The sequence below is a fragment of the Mizuhopecten yessoensis genome, unplaced genomic scaffold, assembly GCF_002113885.1.
Source record: "Mizuhopecten yessoensis strain PY_sf001 unplaced genomic scaffold, ASM211388v2 scaffold8365, whole genome shotgun sequence".
NCBI classification, from domain to species: Eukaryota; Metazoa; Mollusca; class Bivalvia; order Pectinida; family Pectinidae; genus Mizuhopecten; species Mizuhopecten yessoensis.
This window is the reverse complement of record NW_018407511.1, coordinates 128,519-152,799: the sequence shown is the minus strand read 5'-3', so window position 1 is coordinate 152,799 and position 24,281 is coordinate 128,519. Positions and strand designations below refer to the sequence as shown.

The 24,281-nt window shown below is 38.1% G+C and overlaps 1 protein-coding gene across 7 annotated transcripts in view; it reads right to left on the bottom strand.

Annotated features, from left to right (window-relative positions):
- Positions 1-1,959: 1,959 nt before the first annotated feature.
- Positions 1,960-24,281, bottom strand: part of LOC110455732 (phosphofurin acidic cluster sorting protein 2-like) — an 83,239-nt gene continuing 60,917 nt past the window's right edge. For all 7 annotated transcript variants that reach the window (XM_021506059.1, XM_021506064.1, XM_021506061.1 and 4 more), the window contains 11 exons: positions 20,877-20,981; positions 14,243-14,349; positions 13,822-13,976; positions 12,223-12,333; positions 11,527-11,629; positions 11,022-11,064; positions 10,218-10,257; positions 8,954-9,098; positions 7,467-7,723; positions 6,095-6,202; positions 1,960-5,242 (listed from right to left, as the gene is read on the bottom strand). In XM_021506059.1, coding sequence (XP_021361734.1) covers positions 5,127-5,242; positions 6,095-6,202; positions 7,467-7,723; positions 8,954-9,098; positions 10,218-10,257; positions 11,022-11,064; positions 11,527-11,629; positions 12,223-12,333; positions 13,822-13,976; positions 14,243-14,349; positions 20,877-20,981 — 1,290 coding nt within the window. In that variant the 3' untranslated portion in view covers positions 1,960-5,126. The remainder of the gene's footprint in view (positions 5,243-6,094; positions 6,203-7,466; positions 7,724-8,953; positions 9,099-10,217; positions 10,258-11,021; positions 11,065-11,526; positions 11,630-12,222; positions 12,334-13,821; positions 13,977-14,242; positions 14,350-20,876; positions 20,982-24,281) is intronic.

Below are 24,281 nucleotides of genomic sequence, written 5' to 3'. Positions count from 1 at the left end.
ATATCATCACCCTAGGCATTTTGGATACTGAGAAGAAGTTGTTTAAAGTAAAAAGTTGACGACGGACGCGGCACCATGCCATAAGCTCACTTGGCCCTTTGGGCCAGGTGAGCTAAAAACAAAAGCACACCTCAAATGTTTTTAAACAATTTTAAAAGTGAAAGATTTGCAGTAATGTAAAATATTCTCCCGAACTATCACATTATCTAGGTAAGCATCTAAATGTGTCGCCTACAAGCACTCAGTCTAGGAATCAGACCTAGAAATCAAATTTATGCTGAATTGTATCAAAAGAAAGTGAAAGAACACAAAATGCATATTAAATCCTGTAAAAGAGGTACTTTTTTCGTGTGGAAATGATCGTGTTGTGACCTGTTAAACTGATTGCGGTGGGGAAATGATCGTGTTGTGACCTGTTAAATTGACCGCGGTGGGGAAATGATTGTGTTGTGACCTGTTAAATTGATCGCAGTGTGGAAATGATCGTGTTGTTATCTGTTAAATTGATCGCGGTGTGGAAATGATCATGTTGTGACCTGTTAAATTGATCGCGGTGTGGAAATGATCATGTTGTGACCTGTTAAATTGACTGCGGTGGGGAAATGACGTGTTGTGACCTGTTAAATTGATCGCGGTGTGGAAATGATCATGTTGTGACCTGTTAAATTGATCGCGGTGTGGAAATGATCATGTTGTGACCTGTTAAATTGATGGCGGTGTTGAAATGGTCGTGTTGTGACCTGTTAAATTGATCGCGGTGTGGAAATGATCGTGTTGTGACCTGTTAAATTGATCGCGGTGTGGAAATGATCATTTGCATTCATTTTGGGAACACATGTAGTTCTGAAATCTACATATTCTACTTATCTGTAATTTATTATGATTTATAAATAAAAATTGGTGTGTAGGCACGGTAGTCTAGTGGTAGGACGCCACGGATAATAATTTGTGAACCGCTTTGAGACGACCTACGAACTAGGTTGTGATAAAGCGGTACATAACAACCTCAAATTATTATTACTTTTATTATTATTAATATTTTTGCATTGATTTATCTAATACGAAAAATGTGAACATTTCCAAACCACAAAAAAAATCCACTTTTACAGTATTAAGGGGTTTTAAACGTCATCAGATCTAAGTATAGATTCATCTTGCTCTCATCCGATGTAAAGGTATATACATATACAGATAGAGGAGATACATCAAGGGAGATCACTCTAATATTATCTATACTTACACGGTTAATGCTGTTCCATGAGGACATATCCGACAGACATAGAATTAATTGCATTTATGAAAATAAAAACATTGCACAAATCTGAAATGACTATTAGGGTTTAAAATCTTCAACAAACTATTGCAGGAAAATCAAAAATCAGTTAACACAATACATCTATCAAAACAAAAACCAACAAGACCCAATGGGCCTGCATCGCTCACCTGGTATTGATCTCACACTTCTAATCTTAAAAGAGGACTAAAATACAGCTACAGGCAGAATATCGGTGTTTGATTCATAAGAACTAATTAAAATATTTAAACATATGACGCCTGTGACCGTGAATGTCGAACAAGGACATAAAGTTGAAAGTGGGTCAAGGGCATTCATTTGAACAAACTTAGTAGCCTATCATCACAGCATGCTACAGGCTGAGAAGTTGTTTGAAGATCTTAACCTAATTGACCCCTGCGACCTTGAAAGTCGGTCAAGGTAATTCATTTGAACAAACTTAGTAGCCCATCATCCCAGCATGCTACAGGCTGAATATCAGTACCCTTGGCTTTTTGGCTATTGAGAAGAAGTTGTTTGAAGATTTTAACATATTTGACCCCTGTGACCTTGAAAGTAGGTCAAGGTCATTCATTTGAACAAACTTGGTAGCCCTTCATCCCAGCATACTACTGGCGAAATAACATCAGCCTGGGCCTCTCGGTAATTCAGAAGAAGTTGTTTAAAGTAAAATATTGATGCCGGACGACAGACGGACAGTAGGACGGACGCCGTACCACGGCATAAGCTCACTTGGCGCTTCGGGCCACGTGAGCTAAAAATCTGACTTGTATAGGAGGCAGTCTTAATTATTATGAACTTAAATCCTGGGACTATATTATACCAGCTGTGACTCGGGTCAGACTAGTGAAACATTGCTCAACCAATGAAATTCAATATAAAAGACAAAAGTATTTAATTAACCAATCCTCAACCTCATTACATTACACATTAGAACCACAATACTATGGATACATGTTTGATTTAACCAATCAATGTCCTTGTTTCATACACGTTAGAATCACACTGATTAAAAAACCCTTTGGTTTCACAATTTGTATTCTTCTAGAATTAACATTTTATCAAACTGCTTATAATGGGGTTTTATGGATCTAGAAATTAGATAAAACACTTCCATTTTGTACTCATAAATCACAAATGTTGTCTACGTAACACGAATGGGGGTCAGTAACAAAATCTAACCTCTCTTAATTAGCGTATAAAATAACATAACAAAATCAAATTCACAAATCAATAATATCTACAACAAGAATGGCCTTGTTTATCTAGGATAAAAATACTACAAATATAGCACCATCACCTACACCAGGCGTGGATAATAGAGGAAAGGTGGGTCGGACAACCACAAAGTCAATACTGAAGGTCAATTTTGGTATTCTGGCAAGATGACAATGTGAACAAACCTGTTATAATCATAAACATAAAAAATAATCTCCCCATCAGCGACACAGATTTGGGGAGTGACATGCCTAGTACTATCACAAATCAGTGTAATGTTACATGTAGTTCTGGTTATTGAGCTAACGGAGACCAGAAATTATTCGCATCAATATCTGAACATCACTCTCATAGAGATTGATATAAAATAACTTCTTGAAATACCATTTTCTTTCATTTTTATATGAGCCAAGGTGAAACATGGATAAAAAAAAACAATATTTTCACACCTCTACAATACAACATGTTCACCATTTGGTGTTTTGTGCTATTAACGATTAGATTAAAATATTACATTAATCAGACATTGTTTCATGTTTCATAAAAGAAAATCCGTAAGAACATTTCAAAAGTCACAGTTCATGTAATGTGTACCGGGAATTTCTTTCCCAGTCAAACTTTCGCTCGTTGTAAGAATGATCCATATTCACCCAGTGTTTATTTCGCCTTCATCTTTAATTTCTATCCATATCATGTTGTTAACTAGTGTTCGCTGTAGTGATAAATCCGTTTTCATTGCAGCCAACAAAAAAAAGGCGAAAATCAACTGGCAGCGTAAATTTCTGGCTAAACCGTATTGCTTGAATGTAAATCAATCAAACAAACTTTCTTGAAATGCAAAAATACAAATATTTTGTCGTTCAAACAAATAACCTGAAAGTAGGTAAAGCAAGCTTTTCAACATTCCATTCCATCTACTACTGGCGATGTTCAGCTATTGACATTGACAATTCAGCAGGTCCATAGTGTATATAATCAACAACATAAATAGAAACTGGACATGACAACAAATCTGTTATAATGATATAACATTCAAGAAATTTAAAAATATACATGAAAAACAAATCCAGTATCACTTATATACAATTAAATTATGAATAAAACAAATAATATATATGGTCAAAAAACAGCCTTAAGAACCCCTAAGCTTGACATTAATTACCGGCAGAAAAAGGATTATGCATTATGAAACTTCAATTTAACTAATTACCTTGGTAACACTGAGCAAAGCTCCATAGATACCCCCTTCTTGCTGTAATTGTGCTTTTTTTTTTTTTAAACATTGAAAAAGTGAAAGTTATGGGGATAGGAAACAAGGTGTGAAAATGACCTACTTATATAATAATTAATGTTTATAATTGTTTACAGTGGTTGGATAGAACAGGTAAATAAGTCAACACACAACTTACATGTATCAGAATACAGTTCATTTGTTCAGGAATCGGGGTTAGTTACTGTGAACTTAACTCATTCACCCCCGAAGACACATTTGAACTCTTCCAATTCAAAGGTTGGAATAGTTCATTATGAAATTTCAGGGGTGAATGAGTTAATCATCTATATCAGAAATATGAACAGTACTAATCAAGAAAATACCCCTCTTAACACAAGCAGAAGCCATTTGAGCAAAAACAAGGCAGAAAGATGATTAAAGTTAATAAGGTAATCATGTTAACGGTTATTTATATATTATGAAGAGTTGTGAAAATGTGGTACATTTCTGTGTAACACGAGGAAGAACTAGTAATAATCCCATTGACGGGTAACATCAGTGGTACTTACCGGGGACCTTCAGTTGATAGGACATTTACTGTATACCGGGAAACTTTCGCCCTGTCAAATTTTCGCCCAACATCAATAAAATCCATATTCACCCAATGGTAATTTCGCCTGTCACATTTGATTACTATGTTAATTATAGTGTTTACTACTGTTCGCTGTAATAATAAATTCGCCCTCACTGCGGACGAGGAAAAAGGCGAAAATTAAAATTCGGTGAAAATTTCCCTGTATACATTTGTATGGATTAAAGATAACACAGTTATGATTGATGAAACGTCGCAATACAACCATTAGGGCATTATAAATAAACAGTTATCTACAAGACGTTCACACACAGTATTTACAGAGAAGCACTATCACAATAAAGATTTGGCAATCTGGACCCGGACTGGCCAACCTGCCATGTTAAAATGCTGCACAGACAACCCAATGCAAAACATCGACCACATCCATCGTGGAGAATATGTAGTACGTAGGAAGGAGGGAGCACACCATTGTCTGTTGATAGATGTGCAATCAAAGGTTGCCTCCCCTACATCGACCTTACAGCACTGTTAAAGCTCTGTAACATATTGGAGACCATTTTGTCTGTGTTAAAGCTCTTGGTTACCTCGGTAACCATGGTGAAGGAAGCCCAGCTATGTTAACGTTGTTATCGGACCACACTGGCACAGACCTTTGTCGTGGTCACCAGGTATTGCACCTGTCCATAAAAAAGTGGAACTCGGTTGCTAATATAACCTCGGAATTGTCAAAACAACAATTCTTGGACCTCCACAAAACACGGGGATTTGTCCAGACAACCTTGGGATCAGGTTCATGATACGATGATTCACAGGATCTCTGTGTTACAGAAGACAACCACAGGGAACGATTTAATATGCGTTTGCCATTGGGACGACAACTGGAAGAACTTGATTCCTCTCCACTCCGTTCCATCCACCATCACTGGCGAGTAAAACAGATACAGGTTAGTTTAAATAATCTTTTATTTCATACATCATGTATAATAAGTACACAGGTTAATTGGAATATTAATAGGATCTGGCCACAAGATTTTTAATCTTATATAAAGCCATCTCCCTTGAAATGTAATTACATTAAAGAAGTACTACAACATATGCATACATTTGATTAATACACATAAACTGTTTGAATTACCAGTTTGTGATAATACTGGCCATTTTATGTGATGAACCAAAAAAATGTCATAGATAGGTTTGATAGAGGAAAGGAAATAGAAATCAATATGAAGAGATACCAACAAGCACCTAGAATCTACACGACTCTAAAATGTACCTTGGTACCTTATCAAATATTAATATGTTACTATCTTGATAAGATTTTTATCAGTATATGCAAGTTATATACATAACTGATTTTATGTCACGACACATAAACCCTCCATTAGACTGTTCGACAAGTATTGTTAAAAGGTTGCTACGAACATCGCCCCCCTTAGGATGCCGCTCCCCCCTTCTTGGTGCCTCCATTGTTTTGAGGTTTTTGATTGGCTAACATCCCACGCTACAATCTGATTGGCTGTAGGCCTCTTTCTTCATCTTTAAGAAAATTTTCAACGGCGCCATTTTGTGGCAGCATATTTTTATAAATTTATACCAAATTTGCCTTATTGAAAAACAATTAAAGCTTAATTTGGGACATCATCACATCACGCCTGCATATGACTTTATTTTTGATGTAATCTGATGTTTTTTGCACACCTACATACGACTTTAATTTTGATGTAATCTGATGTTTTGTGATGTAATATCATTGCTGTTCCACGGATGTTCTTACCTCTGAGGGAATAATTCTGACTCTTGGATGTACATATAAGTCTGTTTATTCCCTCCACAACCTGGCTTTTAGACTCAATATCCTTGGCCTTCTTACCAAGCCTCATGACTGAAAAGAGAAACGCATCAATAACAATTGAAATTCTTTTTATTTTCATGGTTCATTAACATCAAAAAACTACACTCCACAGTTTACAAATTTACCAAATCTGAAGCAAAATATACAAAGTCCATTTATTTTACAACTGTACAATAATAAAACAAGTTATATTAACTTATATTAATCTCTCTGGTTGCTTGCTGGGAGGAAACCAGAATTACCAGAGAAGACCCACATGGTCAGACAGGTGATCTCATACCTTTTCCAGAAAACGAACCCCAGTCGCCTTGGTGAAAGGCGAGTGTGCGCTATCCACTTTGCCATTCGACCCCTCTAGGGTGGGGGAAGACTAGGGCCAGGCATAAAAGCCAATCCTTATGGCAAGTGTATTTGTCTCTTAATGACCAGCAATTATAAATATGCTGGGAATCTACACCATTTCCAAGTTATAGCCTAGGGAATAATTCCCATGGGGCCAAGAGGATCCCAGGAGCAACCATGGTAGCATGAGTATAGTTCTCTCTGCATGCCTAGCAATTGGTTAATATTGCTCAAAACATTAAGGCTAAACTTTCCATTTATAGCCCTGCCCTAAGCCCTTAGAGGGTCAATCCTCAATTTGAACAATGTTGAATCCTCACCACCCGAGGATGCTTGCAATCAAATACAGTTAAACAGATTCCCTAAATGCAATATGGTCAAATTACTCTTTTTTTGCCCCATCCCTCTGCTAGTCAGCTGCTCCATTAGCACAATGTTTAATTCCCATCACATGAAGGTGCCTCCTACCGATATTGATTAACCCTTTCACTCCTATGTAACTTAAGAAGACTCTACCATGCATTGATATGGATGAGTCCATTATGGTCTACAGTGATGAAAGGGTTAATATCCATCACAAAGTTACCGAGAAGTTGCTTCAACCTATATGGCCAGATAACCCCTTTTCAACACCAGCCCTTAACTCTCCTTTGGGGTCAAGCCCTCTTTTTGTATACTTTTGAATACCAACCATCAACAAATTCCTTTCGGCAGTTCAGTAGCAGAAGATGTTTGAAGAAATTATTGCTGGACAGACTATGGATGCCAGGGTTTGGCATAATTCACCTAAGTCCTTCCGATCAAGTTAGCTATTCAAATTTTATTTTGATAATGTATTCAAATAATACTTTTGAATGTCACAATATGCTGATGCCTGTTTAGATGTTGTAACAGAAAAACTTAAATGTTCTGACCCAAGGCTTGGAACAAATGGGCTGAGGGTCACACTCACTTTTTTGTTTTTTCTCCCTGGTAACCACAACCATCGTGAAGCATGCTGATTGGCTGTCGCCTGGTGACGTGGGTGGTTGTGCAGCTCGCTGGACCTGAAGGGATCGGAAGGTGGTTTTGAGTGAGGACTTGTTACTGTCCTTTTTACTGGCTTTGTCGGTTTTCTCTGAGCTGTCCGGTTTGTTGGTGGCTGTCCAGTAATCAACCTGTAGCTCCATAAGCTCGCCCAGACCAGCTGGGCTACTGGTGCTTCCTTGGCTAGTAACACAATTATAAAACAATGGTTATTTTAGCTGTCTATGAACCTTAAAAATAAATTCATGAAAATTCAAAAACTTGTTATCAAGAATTCTTTGGACAATACAGTGGATTCTGCTTATTATAGAAAGAAAAAGTCACTGAGATATTATAAAATATAACTGTGATATTATAATAACCATTTTACTACAATAAAAGGGTAAGGTATTTTAGTTAGGTTTAGGTTACAAGTTTTCGGTTACAAGAGGCCAAATCTCCTTTGTCAGACCTAGGATGAAGTGTGAAGATGGAAACAACAGGAAATATTAATATAAAATAATCATGTTACCTAAATTTGAAAATAAAACATTATGCATGTACTTTGTTATTTATATTAGTGTATTGGTAAAATTTCATATAGGAAATTGCATATTATCGTCAGAATGATCAGCAAGTAATTTCCACTTTTTAAAAATGATTTGACCTATGTCGACCTTGAAAGTAGGTAAAGGTAATTTATTTGAACAAACTTCCTGGCTGTTCAGGGTATTTACCATGACAGCTTTGAAGTTCCATTGAAGAAAAATAAAAAATACAGTGTGCAAAATATAAGCATGTGTCACATACAAATATGTCATGTCAGCAATAATACTGGACTGGGTAAATCACATGAACATATTCACGAATGAAAAAGTCACTAGTCTTTAAAAATATTTCTAGGAATAGTAACAGTGACATTGACCATGACACCCTTGTTTGAATTATTTTCCTTACTGATTATTGTACGAAGTTGGATAAAAATGAATTAAGAAATGATTTTTTAGTAACCTTGACCACTGTATTGTATGAGGTTAGATCAAAATTCGTTAGGAAATAAAGTTCCAAGAGTGAGGTCAAGCTTTTTCTATAAATAATAACAGTGACCTTCATGTCCATGATATGGGAACACTGAAATACAAACATGTCTGAGGTATTATCATATTTGTACACTGTATGAAGATTGATGACACTCTATTACAAAGTGATGAGGCTAGAGTGTTGACAAAAAGTGAATAAATGAATTTACTGCAATGGAATGTAATGCCTTCCATGACACTGCCGAGGGGCATACATCTCTGTACTTCATCCACGCTAAACCTTGACTGATCACACAGGTTTGTTACTCATCCACGCTAAACCCTGACTGACCACACAGGTTTGTTATGGTGCTCACCATGCGATGCTGGACATGGGTGTTGGTTAGCTACATACCTCTGGCTGGTGGGGGTGAGGTTGACACTGGGGGAGCTGGGAGGGGTCTGAGTCTCCTTTGGCTTGTCTAGTAGAATCATGGCAGAGGGGGGTGAGCTGGACAGGGAGGGGGAGTTCACCATACAGCTGGAGTCATCCAGGTCCACTACAACAAGACAGTGAGTCACACCTACATACCTGTGTTAGTTATCAAGGAGAGCACATGCTGTAAGGACAGACAACAGTTGATAAGTAATATTGTTAGAGATCCAAGGGGGATCTTGGGCTCACCATCATAACATCTTCATTAGTTCTAGGTAATTTCGATTTTTTTTTCTTTTTCTTTTTTCTCTAAATGCATGTAATCACTTTTCAATAAAACTTCATATAGCTGGGTTTAAGAGTGTCCTTTTAGTGTTCGTACAGATTATGTCAAACCAAATTTAAGGTCTTTACAAGGCTTTTTCAAGGCCTGTCTATGTGGCCAATGGAAGCCCGATCGAGAGAGAACAAGAGAACAACACAATGCTACCAATAAACTTCTCCTTGGTAAAAATACAACTATGCATCGTCATCAATAGTTTTATTAAACATTAAAAAACTGTTTTGTTTGATACAAAATTGTGGTAATTTAAAACTGTAAGAAAGGCACAACTCTGGATAATCCTATATGGATTATATTATTGAACGGCAAAGTTCATGGCTTTTCGAGGCCCATGATAACCCTGCCTTTCAATATTAAGTCGTTATTAGTTCAAGTCTGTTTTCTTCTTAAGAAACTAAAAATAACAAACTTGAACTGTCAACATACAAGATGAATATACCTGGTGGCCATCTTGTCTTTCAGTTCAGTCTCAAAATAAAACGTTCACAACTAAGGACCATATGAAGTTGAAAAGAAATCTGTTAAAACTTAAAATATCAAAGATGGCTGCCTGAATATGGGGAACCTTCATATGAAATATGAGAAAGAAACATCAAGAACTCTTTCAGAAAGAGCAATAACATACTTGAACTGTCAAATTTGAAGATAGCTGCTCGACAGCCATCTTAATTTGCCAATAAGTCTCAAACTAAAACTTGCATAACTACAGTCTAAGGGGAACCAACATATGAAAGTTGAGAAAGATCTGTCCAGTACTTCTTGAGAAATAGTGATAGCAAACTTGAACAGTCAAAATCCAATATGGCACCCTGTGACATTGTTACTATTATCATGTGTGGTGTACCTAAATTGTTATTACTGGTCGAGTAAGTGAATGGTTGTCTTTGGTTGTATACCTACCTGAAGCATTTACTACCTCTGGATTTCCAATCTTTACTTCCTGTAATGGTTAAAAAAACAAAAACATTTTACATGTATCAATGAGGGAATACATAACATAGTGTAGCGGAACTGGACTGGGTCGATCATCGGCGACCAAGTAGCTCAATTGGTAGAGCGTTCGTCTAGAGTTCGGAGGGTCCCGGGTTCGAAACCCTGGTCTGGACGTCACATTTTCTCTATCTCCTGTTACAAAATTGTTGAGCTTGCCATCCCTTGTTCCAAGCACTGGGAGTCTCTGAGCAAGGGGAAACCTGAACTTGTGTTGTAAACAGTTTTGCCTTCGGTGGCAAAGACTTTGCAAAAGGAGGGAGGAATGTAGCGGAACTTGACTGGGTCAATCATCCGCTACCAGGTAGCTCAATTGGTAGAGCGTTCATCTAGAGTTCGGAGGGTCCCGAGTTCGAACCCTGGTCTGGCCATTACATATTATCTTTCTCCTGTTACAATAGTTAGGAAAGCATCAATTTTACTGTGTAGTGTTCCTCTTTTTTACAAAGAGAACTTGTATACATTTCGCTAAATCTTTGAAGTCAAACAAAATCAGGTATGAAATGAAGTTCTCTGCAAGAGAAGGCTAAAAGCTTCACTAAGTGTATCAGATTCCTTGCCTATAAACAGAACAACACTCTCCCTGCCAGAACGTGTTATAACGCTAGTCTTCTCTCTAGTCCTATTTATATAACTACGTCAACTGGAAAGACATGGTCTTGATCAAGGACAGAAAAGACTGTTGCACTAGATGATAGCTACTCAAATACTTACACTCAAGAACGGTACAAACATCTGAGATGACTCGTCATCAGAGCTGGAAACAGAACAGAAATGTATGAAAATAGGAGCACACATTTAAATGCAAGTACAAAGTATCTGATATATCTTAAGTGCATGTTTCGTTCCCAGGATAATATTTAAATTGAACTAAAATTATAATCTCAACTTGGATTGGCTATCAAAATGAGAATGCACTGGATGAGTATATGTAGGACTGAGAAATGTGAGAAGTCATCCGGGCATGTAGGATGGGCTTGACTGCAGTCCCAAATCACATATAAAACTAAGCATTGAGACTTCATATAACAGCAGTCCCACATTCTACCCCTGTGACCTTGAAAGTGAGTAAAGGTCATGCATTTTATCAAACCTGATAGTCATTCATCCCACCATGTAGCTACTGTATATAACCAAAGGACTACAAATTTGACCCTCATTACCTTGATAGGGGGGGGGGTCTGACCTTGACATAGTTCAGCTCTATGGTGATACGTACCTTCTACCTCGACACATGACCATCGCCTCGGAGATTGGGATTTGTAGCAGCCCGTTAGCACTACTCAGGTACTTGGACACCCGATTGAAAATTTCCTGGGAATCTGCCACACGTGAAAAAAATAAATTGATATACATTTAAACATTCAATGAATCTAAACAAATACAGAACGTAATAGTCATTAGAGGGTAGCACTTTCTTCTGTGCTTGTCCTTTTTATCTTTATGTGTTGATGGTCCACTAAGCATGATAAAATAATCAGGCTTAATATGGAAATTGTACACCCTACTAAGGTTGATTATCATTCTCCAAAAACTGTTTCGTTGCAACTTTTAGGATCCCCCTGTTCATGACAATTGTAGGACGCCACATCAACAATACAATGACATCACGCCAACAGTGTGGTTTGTGCCTGTAATGTTGAGACCCTTGAGGGGAAAGATTCTTTAATTGCCAAACATTTGACAAGCCTCGCGTTTGGCGACTAAAGAATCTACCCAATAGGGCATTCCTATGTGTGTATCTAAAATTTATGTATCTTCTGTAAGATAGAGGTATAGAAAATCTTTATCTTGCAATTTATCAAAATCTAAAATTCATTACAATGAAAAGAAACATATGACTGATGTATTATACTTCATCCTTGACATGGGTGTGAGAGGTAAACTAAATAATCGTATTGTGTTCTTGCTTTACCTAGCTTTGATATCTCTGGCTTCTCAAATGTATCCTTCCACAGGGAATCAAGGAACAGTGAACTGTACATGTTATCTAGGGCTCCCAGGTGTTTCCCTATATAACTCACACCTGTAAAATATCGAACATTGTATAACTCACACCTGTAAAATATCGAACATTGTATAACTCACACCTGTAAAATATCCAACATTGTATAACTCACACCTGTAAATATCAAACATTTATATAACTCACACCTGTAAAATATCAAACATTTATATAACTCACACCTGTAAAATATCAAACATTGTATAACTCACACCTGTAAAATATCAAACATTTATATAACTCACTACTGTAAATATCAAGCATTTCTATACCTCACACCTGTAAAATATCAAACATTTCTATAACTCACACCTGTAAAATATCAAACAATAATGTACAAATAACACTGTTATCGTCTTTATTACTCCCGGTCACGACATGTAATACCCTTTTTAATGTCTCAAAAGATCAGAGGCCACAAAGCCCATCCATCTTGTTCCCAAAATGTTCAAGCCAGCCTTTGAACATAAAGTTTATTTAATATGTGACATTTCTACAAAGTATCAACAACATCGGCTCCATTGAACTTGTATTATAAATGTTATTGTCACAGCGTATCAGAGGCACTGGCAGACATCTTGAATTCCAAAATAAAGTAGGCCATTTGATGTGCTAAGTATATTTCCTATGCATTACTCCCAGATAATCCCCTATGCATTACTTCCAGATAATTCATTGCAATTGGTCACATCGTTTTGGAAAATTTGTCTGGATAGGGTTAGAAATGATAAAGGGCAATAACTCTGGAAAAAGAAATTGAACCGAAATACAGTCAAACTTCCAACTTTGGAGATTTGAATTTCTCAATGTGTCAAACTTAGAACAAGTAATTATTTTTCCCCTTAAATAACACTTATTGTTTTTTATTAATGAATCCAAAACTTTTATTAGTCAAATTTCTCACTGTTTTTGATGAAAAATCAAGATCCATTTGTTCTGAAAACATTGAAAATTACAACCAATAAATCAGTGAAAATATTAACGGTACATTAACAGGGGCACATGCTTTCGGAATTTAAATGACAAACAAATAAAAGTTGAATTTGATATAAATAAACATGCTTTTCTTATGTTATAACTGTAAATTCAATATTTATAGAGTTCAAGTTCTATTACTAAGCCTGTGTTGCATCATTTAAGAATCAGATTTGGTCTTATGCACACGATCTCAATTATACTGGATGTTTGACATTAGTGAGTTGAAGTTTTGATGTATCTATTAATTTCTCAACTTTGAAAGCCAGGTACACAACTTCATCACGTACCAGTCATAACAAAGTTTTGTTAAAATCAGGTCGTTAGTTAAGGAGGATTTCTCTGGACCAGCTATTAGCCATATAGACAGACAGACAGATAGACAAACTGATTCCAGGATAAAACTTTGTTGCAGGGGGTATAATTATTACTTGAATAACATAATTTCATCTTTTAAGGGGTTCTATGTAAATGGTAAATGGCATATTCATTAAGCATAATTAAGAGCAGATCAATCAAACCTGCTCTACTTACCAAATGGTATGACTAGAAAGCGCACGTAGTTCTGCCAGTCGTGTGGTTTGGCTGAGAACTGTTCTACATATGGTCGTAGTACTGAGTTGATGTATCCGTCGCCCCCCGCAATGCCAACCTTCACCGGTTGTGGACTTTTGGAGTTACTGTTACAACTGTAAAGGGAGACAACACACAGATGACAAAAATAATTCAACCAAATCACAATGCACTTTGGCCTTGTCTTATCTTTACCCTCTGGCAAACAGTCAGCAGGAATTTGTCAATTTTACAACTATCACAGACTTCATTTGTGCTAAATCTCAAACAAGTTTACATATTATGCAATTGTAGATTTGAAAATGCTTTGATTTGCCTTTTTTAATATAGAATCTTTTGACTGATTGCAATGTAATTCTCATTCTAATTGAGTGGTACTTACAATTTTTGTATTTTTGTAACGAGGAAGCTGATGGCAGCCTTGACGTCAGCGTCCCCACATGTACAGATCACCTTGAGCTGTTTCTCCTGCAGTTTCTGCACCATCAACTGAACCAAGAAAAATGATCATACAGTAACTAAACAAAAACACATCCTCTAGTCCCTACACAGTCATTTACTGCTGCACTGCTGTAGGCTCGCAGTAACTAATCAAAAACACATCCTCTGGTACCTACACAGACATGTACTTCTGCACTGCTGAAGGCACTGCAGTAACTAAACCAAAACACATCCTCTAGCCCCTACACAGTCATGTATTGCTGCACTGCTGAAGGCACTGCAGTAACTAAACCAAAACACATCCTCTAATCCCTACACAGTCATGGACCGCTGCACTGCTGAAGGTTCTGCAGTAACTAAACCAAAACACATCCTCTAATCCCTACACAGTCATGGACCGCTGCACTGCTGAAGGCACTGCAGTAACTAAACCAAAACACATCCTCTAATCCCTACACAGTCATATACCGCTGCACTGCTGGAGTCTCTGCAGTATCTAAACAAAAACACATTCTCTAGTCCCTACACAGTCATGTACTGCTGTACTGCTGGAGGCTCTGCAGCAACTAAACAAAAACCCATCCTCTAGTCCCTATACAGTCATGTACTGCTGTACTGCTGAAGGCTCGCAGTAACTACACAAAAACACATCCTCTAATCCCTACACAGTCATATACCGCTGCACTGCTGAAGGTTCTGCAGTAACTAACCAAAAACACATCCTCTAGTCACTACACAGTCATGTATTGCTGCACTGCTGAATGCTCGCATTAACTAAACAAAAACCCATCCTCTAGTCCCTACCCAGTCATGTACTGCTGTACTGCTGAAGGCTCGCAGTAAATAAACAAAAACACATTCTCTAGTCCCTACACAGTCATATACCGCTGCACTGCTGGAGGCTCGGAGTTACTAAACAAAAACACTTCCTCTAGTCCCTACCCAGTCATGTACTGCTGTACTGCTGAAGGCTCGCAGTAACTAATCAAAAACACATCCTCTGGTCCCTACCCAGTCATGTACTGCTGTACTGCTGAAGGCTCGCAGTAAATAAACAAACACACATCCTCTAGTCCATACACAGTCATGTACTTCTGCACTGCTGAAGGCACTGCAGTAACTAAACCAAAACACATCCTCTAATCCCTACACAGTCATTTACTGCTGCACTGCTGCACTGCTGCACTGCTGCACTGCTGGAGTCTCTGCAGTATCTAAACAAAAACACATCCTCTAGTCCCTACACAGTCATGTACCGCTGCACTGCTGGAGGCTCGCAGTAACTAAACAAAAACACATCCTCTGGTCCCTACACAGTCATGTACTGCTGCACTGCTGAAGGCTCGCAGTAACTAAACAAAAACACATCCTCTGGTCCCTACACAGTCATGTACTGCTGCACTGCTGAAGGCTCGCAGTAACTAAACAAAAACACATCCTCTGGTCCCTACACAGTCATGTACTGCTGCACTGCTGAAGGCTCGCAGTAACTAAACAAAAACACATCCTCTGGTCCCTACACAGTCATGTACTGCTGCACTGCTGAAGGCTCGCAGTAACTAAACAAAAACACATCCTCTAGTCCCTACACAGTCATGTACTGCTGCACTGCTGAAGGCTCGCAGTAACTAAACAAAAACACATCCTCTAGTCCCTACACAGTCATGTACTGCTGCACTGCTGAAGGCTCGCAGTAACTAAACAAAAACACATCCTCTAGTCCCTACACAGTCATGTACTGCTGCACTGCTGAAGGCTCGCAGTAACTAAACAAAAACACATCCTCTAGTCCCTACACAGTCATGTACTGCTGCACTGCTGAAGGCTCGCAGTAACTAAACAAAAACACATCCTCTAGTCCCTACACAGTCATGTACTGCTGCACTGCTGAAGGCTCGCAGTAACTAAACAAAAACACATCCTCTAGTCCCTACACAGTCATGTACTGCTGCACTGCTGAAGGCTCGCAGTAACTAAACAAAAACACATCCTCTAGTCCCTACACAGTCATGTACTGCTGCACTGCTGAAGGCTCGCAGTAACTAAACAAAAACACATCCTCTAGTCCCTACACAGTCATGTACTGCTGCACTGCTGAAGGCTCGCAGTAACTAAACAAAAACACATCCTCTAGTCCCTACACAGTCATGTACTGCTGCACTGCTGAAGGCTCGCAGTAACTAAACAAAAACACATCCTCTAGTCCCTACACAGTCATGTACTGCTGCACTGCTGAAGGCTCGCAGTAACTAAACAAAAACACATCCTCTAGTCCCTACACAGTCATGTACTGCTGCACTGCTGAAGGCTCGCAGTAACTAAACAAAAACACATCCTCTAGTCCCTACACAGTCATGTACTGCTGCACTGCTGAAGGCTCGCAGTAACTAAACAAAAACACATCCTCTAGTCCCTACACAGTCATGTACTGCTGCACTGCTGAAGGCTCGCAGTAACTAAACAAAAACACATCCTCTAGTCCCTACACAGTCATGTACTGCTGCACTGCTGAAGGCTCGCAGTAACTAAACAAAAACACATCCTCTAGTCCCTACACAGTCATGTACTGCTGCACTGCTGAAGGCTCGCAGTAACTAAACAAAAACACATCCTCTAGTCCCTACACAGTCATGTACTGCTGCACTGCTGAAGGCTCGCAGTAACTAAACAAAAACACATCCTCTAGTCCCTACACAGTCATGTACTGCTGCACTGCTGAAGGCTCGCAGTAACTAAACAAAAACACATCCTCTAGTCCCTACACAGTCATGTACTGCTGCACTGCTGAAGGCTCGCAGTAACTAAACAAAAACACATCCTCTAGTCCCTACACAGTCATGTACTGCTGCACTGCTGAAGGCTCGCAGTAACTAAACAAAAACACATCCTCTAGTCCCTACACAGTCATGTACTGCTGCACTGCTGAAGGCTCGCAGTAACTAAACAAAAACACATCCTCTAGTCCCTACACAGTCATGTACTGCTGCACTGCTGAAGGCTCGCAGTAACTAAACAAAAACACATCCTCTAGTCCCTACACAGTCATGTACTGCTGCACTGCTGAAGGCTCGCAGTAACTAAACAAAAACACATCCTCTAGTCCCTACACAGTCATGTACTGCTGCACTGCTGAAGGCTCGCAGTAACTAAACAAAAACACATCCTCTAGTCCCTACACAGTCATGTACTGCTGCACTGCTGAAGGCTCGCAGTAACTAAACAAAAACACATCCTCTAGTCCCTACACAGTCATGTACTGCTGCACTGCTGAAGGCTCGCAGTAACTAAACAAAAACACATCCTCTAGTCCCTACACAGTCATGTACTGCTGCACTGCTGAAGGCTCGCAGTAACTAAACAAAAACACATCCTCTAGTCCCTACACAGTCATGTACTGCTGCACTGCTGAAGGCTCGCAGTAACTAAACAAAAACACATCCTCTAGTCCCTACACAGTCATGTACTGCTGCACTGCTGAAGGCTCGCAGTAACTAAACAAAAACACATCCTCTAGTCCCTACACAGTCATGTACTGCTGCACTGCTGAAGGCTCGCAGTAACTAAACAAAAACACATCCTCTAGTCCCTACACAGTCATGTACTGCTGCACTGCTGAAGGCTCGCAGTAACTAAACAAAAACACATCCTCTAGTCCCTACACAGTCATGTACTGCTGCACTGCTGAAGGCTCGCAGTAACTAAACAAAAACACATCCTCTAGTCCCTACACAGTCATGTACTGCTGCACTGCTGAAGGCTCGCAGTAACTAAACAAAAACACATCCTCTAGTCCCTACACAGTCATGTACTGCTGCACTGCTGAAGGCTCGCAGTAACTAAACAAAAACACATCCTCTAGTCCCTACACAGTCATGTACTGCTGCACTGCTGAAGGCTCGCAGTAACTAAACAAAAACACATCCTCTAGTCCCTACACAGTCATGTACTGCTGCACTGCTGAAGGCTCGCAGTAACTAAACAAAAACACATCCTCTAGTCCCTACACAGTCATGTACTGCTGCACTGCTGAAGGCTCGCAGTAACTAAACAAAAACACATCCTCTAGTCCCTACACAGTCATGTACTGCTGCACTGCTGAAGGCTCGCAGTAACTAAACAAAAACACATTCTCTGGTCCCTACACAGTGATGTACTGCTGCACTGCTGAAGGCTCGCAGTAACTAAACAAAAACACATTCTCTGGTCCCTACACCGTGATGTACTGCTGCACTGCTTAAGGCTCTGCAGTAACCAAACAAAAACACATCCTCTAGTCACTACACAGTCATGTACTACTGCACTGCTGAAGGCTCTCAGAATCTTAAGGTTTGAAAAACCCCCCCCCCATTCTCACAGGCTGAGGATGCTATATCTATACCATCACAATTTGGTTGAAATCTGCCCAATAACTTGGGTGAAGATGATGACGATGAAAACAAGAGGCCCAATGGGCCTGCATCGCTCACCTGGTATAAATCTCACACTTGTAATCTTAAAAGTGGACTAAAATACAGCTACAGGCAGAATATCAGTGTTTGATTCATAAGAACCTATTAAAAGATTTAAACCTATGACGCCTGTGACCTTGAATGTCGAACAAGGACATCAGGTTGAAAGTGGATCAAGGTCATTCATTTGAACAAACTTGGTAGTCCTTCATCCCAGCATGCTACAGGCCTAATTTCAGTACCCTGGGCCTTTTGGTTATTGAGAAGTTGTTTGAAGATTTTAAAACATTTGACCCCTGTGACCTTGAAAGTGGGTCAAGGTCATTCATTTTAACAAACTTGGTAGCACTTCATCCCAGCATGCTACAGGTTCAATATCAGTACCATGGGCCTTTTTGTTATTGTGAAGAAGTTGTTTGAAGATTTTAAGACATCAGACTCCAGTGACCTTGAAAATTGGTCAAGGTCATTTATTTGAGCAAACTTGGTAGCCCTTCATCCCAGCATGCTACAGGTTCAATATCAGTACCATGGGCCTTTTTGTTATTGTGAAGAAGTTGTTTGAAGATTTTAAGACATCAAACTCCAGTGACCTTGAAAATTGGTCAAGATCATTTATTTGAGCAAACTTGGTAGCCCTTCATCCCAGCATGCTACAGGCTAAATATCAGTAACCTGGGCCTTTCTATTATTGAGAAGAAGTTGTTTGAAGATTTTAACATATTTGACCCCTGTGACCTTGAAAGTGGGTCAAGGTCATTTATTTGAACAAACTTTGTAGCCCTCCATCCCAGCATGCTACAGGCCTAATATCAGTACCCTGGGCCTTTTGGTTATTGAGAAGAAGTTGTTTAAAGTAAAAAGTTGACGTCGGACAGACGGACGCCGGACCATAACATAAGCTCACTTGCCCTTCGGGCAGGTGAGCTAACAAACCAGACAATTTGACCCCTTCTGACCCCGCCCCTCAGCCTCCAGAGTCAGCATCCTTTTAGTATAACTTTTGATCCACATGAGCTGAAGTTGTTCAAATAGTTAAGTTGTTTGCGAGATGCTGGAAAAAAAACCTGATGGACAGAAGACCAAAGACCAAAGAAAGGACAAAGTATATTAACATTGGCTCAGCCTGGTACTTTATACCAGATGAGTTTATATATAAATAAAGATATAGCCTGGTTTCAATTTCAATTAAAACTTTACTTACTTTTACCCAAGTTCCTATATACATTTATCTGAATATCATTATAATAGAATCGTAAACCCCCTTCCCACCGAACTAATCAAACTGTAACCAAATTGGCAAATGAATTGCTCTGTGCTACCTAATTTCAGGCAGACATATTATTAAAATTCAAACTAAGCCTTTTTTCTTTGTATAAATACACAGAAATCAGTAAACAATTCATATAGTGCTTCTTAAAACTTTTAACAGTATACAAATATACAGTTCTTACAAACAATACAATATATCAACTAACTACTGGCCATATGCCACCTGCTTAATACCTCCATGTGTGTGTGAGTGCATGCATGAGTGCTGTTCTCTGGTTGGACTGCGATTCCAACAGTGCCCTTTTTCATTGAGCCATATCACTTTAACTCTACAGCACAGACACTGGAAGAACACCAACCCCGGATCATTTTATAGGCCACTTGGGTTGTTGGGAGTTATGTGGGTAGGAGAATGCACTTTCTCATTAAATTGGTGCTAAGGTAATTTTGGGGATCAAACCCTGGCTGTCTGCTTTGAAGGATGGAGTGTGAATGACTCTGCCAGATCTGCCCACAAGTATAAATGTTATCAGCATAGTTAATGTTGACCCAAGTTTCATTGGAGTCCAGTCGTAGTTGATTGCACAGATTTTGCTCATATTCCAACGCAGCCTTAGCTTTTGCACAATGTACATACTTCTAAAACTTAATTAGAATCAGATAATATCTAATAAAGGGTTTGCACAGAAAACAAAAATGGACAAAAAGAATAGATGATAGGTGTATATAGGGCATTTGCATTTTCCAAATGCCAGGCCTTTAAAACAGATGTATTAAGGGAGTAGAGAGTACATTCAGAGACGGAAAGTGTTTTGATATAGGTATATGTTGAGGGTATGGTTTGATGAGACGCACCTGTCCCTGCCACTCCACAGTATTGACCAGTACCATGTTGTCTGGTAGAAGGTCATCTGACCCTCCCAGGACTGCACTCAACTGGTCAAGTAGGGCCTTCCTCGGCTGTAACAAAAACACAGAGGTTTTAGTCGACTACTTAACTATAATTTTATAACTAGCAACAAGAGTACCGCGGGGCGGAACAAAATATGCCCGTCGAATGCCATTTAGTGTTATATACTTTCTTACATTGAAATAAAATCTGCATCGTTCTAAGAGTGGTTAGCTGATATACTATAAAAAATGTAGGAGAAAATCGTAATGAACAAAAGGCAATACATTTTGCAAAAATCGTTGAATCAAAATTCTTTTAAGGGAGACACAACTTTATATCATGATTATAAAGTATACCAAGTTTCAAAGATATCCGTCGAAAAATGTAGGAGGAGATCTCCGGACAAAAATCAAATACTAAAATGAACAAAGGGCAATAACTTTTGCAAAAATCGTCAAATCAAACTTCTTTTAAGGGAGACACAACTTCATATCAAGATTATAATGAATACCAAGTTTCAAAGAGATCGGTAAAAAAATGTAGGAGGAGATCTCCAGACAAAATTCAAATACTGAAATGAACAAAGGGCAATAACGTTTGGAAAAATTGTCGAATCAAAATTCTTTTAAGGGAGACACAACTTCATATCATGATTATAATGTATACCAAGTCTCAAATAGATCGGTCGAAAAATGTAGGAGGAGATTGCCGAACAAACAAAGTTTACGCCGGCCGGCTGGCCGGACAACGCCATACCATAATACTACCGTCAATTTTGACGGTCGTATAAAAACGAAATTGTGCTGAAATTAATACTGACTAGAGAAAGCAGACATCTGTTTACACTGATCAAAGCAGCATGGTTATAATTGAACAAGAGAAACTAGATTCCTGTTAACACTGATCAAAGCCTGGGTAATATTGTACAAGAGAAACTAGATTCCTGTTCACACTGATCAAAGCTAGGGTTATATTTGTACAAGAGAAACTAGATTCCTGTTTACACTGATCAAAGCCTGGGTAATATTGTACAAGAGAAACCAGATGTCTGTTAACACTGATCAAAGCCTGGGTTTTAATTGTACAAGAGAAACCTGAGACATCTGTTAACACTGATCAAAGCCTGGGTTTTAATTGTACAAGAGAAAGCAGACGATCTATTGACAGTGATTAAAGCTTGCATTTTAGTTGTACAAGCCAAAACATTAATCTCTTAGTATGTATTAATAGAAGCTTGCATTACAGTTGTACAAGAGAAACAACCCAGTTGCACAAAGCTTCCTTAAAGACAACCAGTGGTTAGGAAAAATTCCAAATATGAACAAAACAATAATTAAGAGACCATCCTCCTATAGATTTGTTAAGACGCATAAGATTGAGATGTTTTGGGGATTTCAATTATTTTTATTTGAAAGCCCTTTTTTTCTATTGGCAATTATTTGATTTTTTTTACTAACCGTTGGTTAAAATTAGCCAACCTTGAACAACCACTGTTTACAATGATCAAAATCTGCATCTAGATGTTTCATCATCACTATCACGTCTTCTTCTTAAACTGACCTAATATCAATTTTGTTTTTGTTTAATCTTCCCATTCATATTTTTCTAAGGAATGTTAAATTTAACACCCTTCCACTTTCTATTTTTAACTCGTTAATTTCAACAGTTTGGTTTAAACCATAATTTTTTGTCAACCAAAAGAATACCAGGTAATCAAATAATTGATTTTTTGTTGACACTTTTTCACCTTTTTCCTTATGTATGATCAACGACACCTGTAAAGGAGACAACACGTATTCATGAGTGAACTATTACTTGTCAAATGAAACATTTTTTTATATAAATTAATATTAGTGTTTCCTGTTTCCTTAAGGAAACTACTACTTCTAGGGAATACTGTTTACATTAGTAAGAAATGAATATAAAAGAAGATCCTTTTGCAGTTTAATTAATCTGGTATTTGCATATTGAAAACAGGATGAAAGTGTGTTACTTATTATACAGTTAGCTAATATAAATCAGGCAACCAATTTTTTTTTATTTTTTTTTGAAAATTGTCATCAGAATATGTCGATGGTATTTTCAGTGTATGGAGTGGTAGATTAAATGCTGAGGTAGATATATAACAAAATTGTTTATTTGTTACCATGTAATATAAATTAGCTCATATAAATCAGGTCATCACTTCATTTTTTTTTAATAAACAATTTTGCAATTACACTTCAAACAACTGGTTCACAGGGATTAGGACTCACTTAACGTACAGGTGTATATAATCATAGTCAGGAGTTTTAAAAATGGAAAAGACATATTTACTTCAATTCCAGTTTTCTAAAGTTTAGAAATTAATTCAGAAATCGGTACAATTGTATTCAAAATTTAAAGCCCAATAAAACCCAGGTAAACTGTACACAAAGGACTTGAAAAGAGGAACCTTAAAAAAATATAGCTGTTTGTCAGCCAATCAGAAGCAACAACTACCTTGACCTTGACCAATGGCGTTTTTGGATTTTGGGAACCTGATATTCTGCATTATTTGTGTAAAATGTTCTCTAAATAGCATTAATTATAAAAACGAACACTGAAGGGCAAGAAACAGCAAAATACTTGTTATATTTTTAAATTCAAAATATTTCAATGAAAACTGAACTTATAAGCTGGTCAATATTCTACCAACCAAAAACCTTGGAATGAATTGGTTGTTTTTTTTGCCTCTGAAAACATTATCCCTACAAATAATTAATAAATACAGGCTATTTCTATTGCCTCTGAAAACATTATCCCTACAAATAATTAATAAATACAGGCTATTTCTATTGCCTCTGAAAACATTATCCCTTCAAAAAATTAATAAATAAAGGCTATTTCTATTGCCTCTGGAACTGAGGACACATTATCCACACAAGAAAATACAAGTTAGTTTACTGCTCTATAACCCACACATGCATGCCGCAGTCTTCATACAAACGAAACATCATTCATACATGCATCAGTGCTTCAAATATCCAAGTGCTGTCATGGTTCCAATAACAACAGTACAGGAAAATAGTTACCACTTGGATGTGTTACCATGGTTAACAAGGAATAAAGGGAGATAATAAAAAACACTCAATGTTATAAAAAATTGTACGAATATAATAAATAGAATTTGACGTTCCTCAATTAGTGGTGCTTGGTTAAATTGCACACGGACGAAAGTTTTACCAAGGTTTTTTTTTGGAAATAAACAAACAAGTGTTATATTAACATGATTACCAACCATCACCAGTTAAAGAACCTGTTTCTCCCAGGATGTTCATAATACGTCAGGAAAGTAATAATTTAGACACGATTCCAGTCTCCGACCAGGAAGCAATCTCTGCAAATCA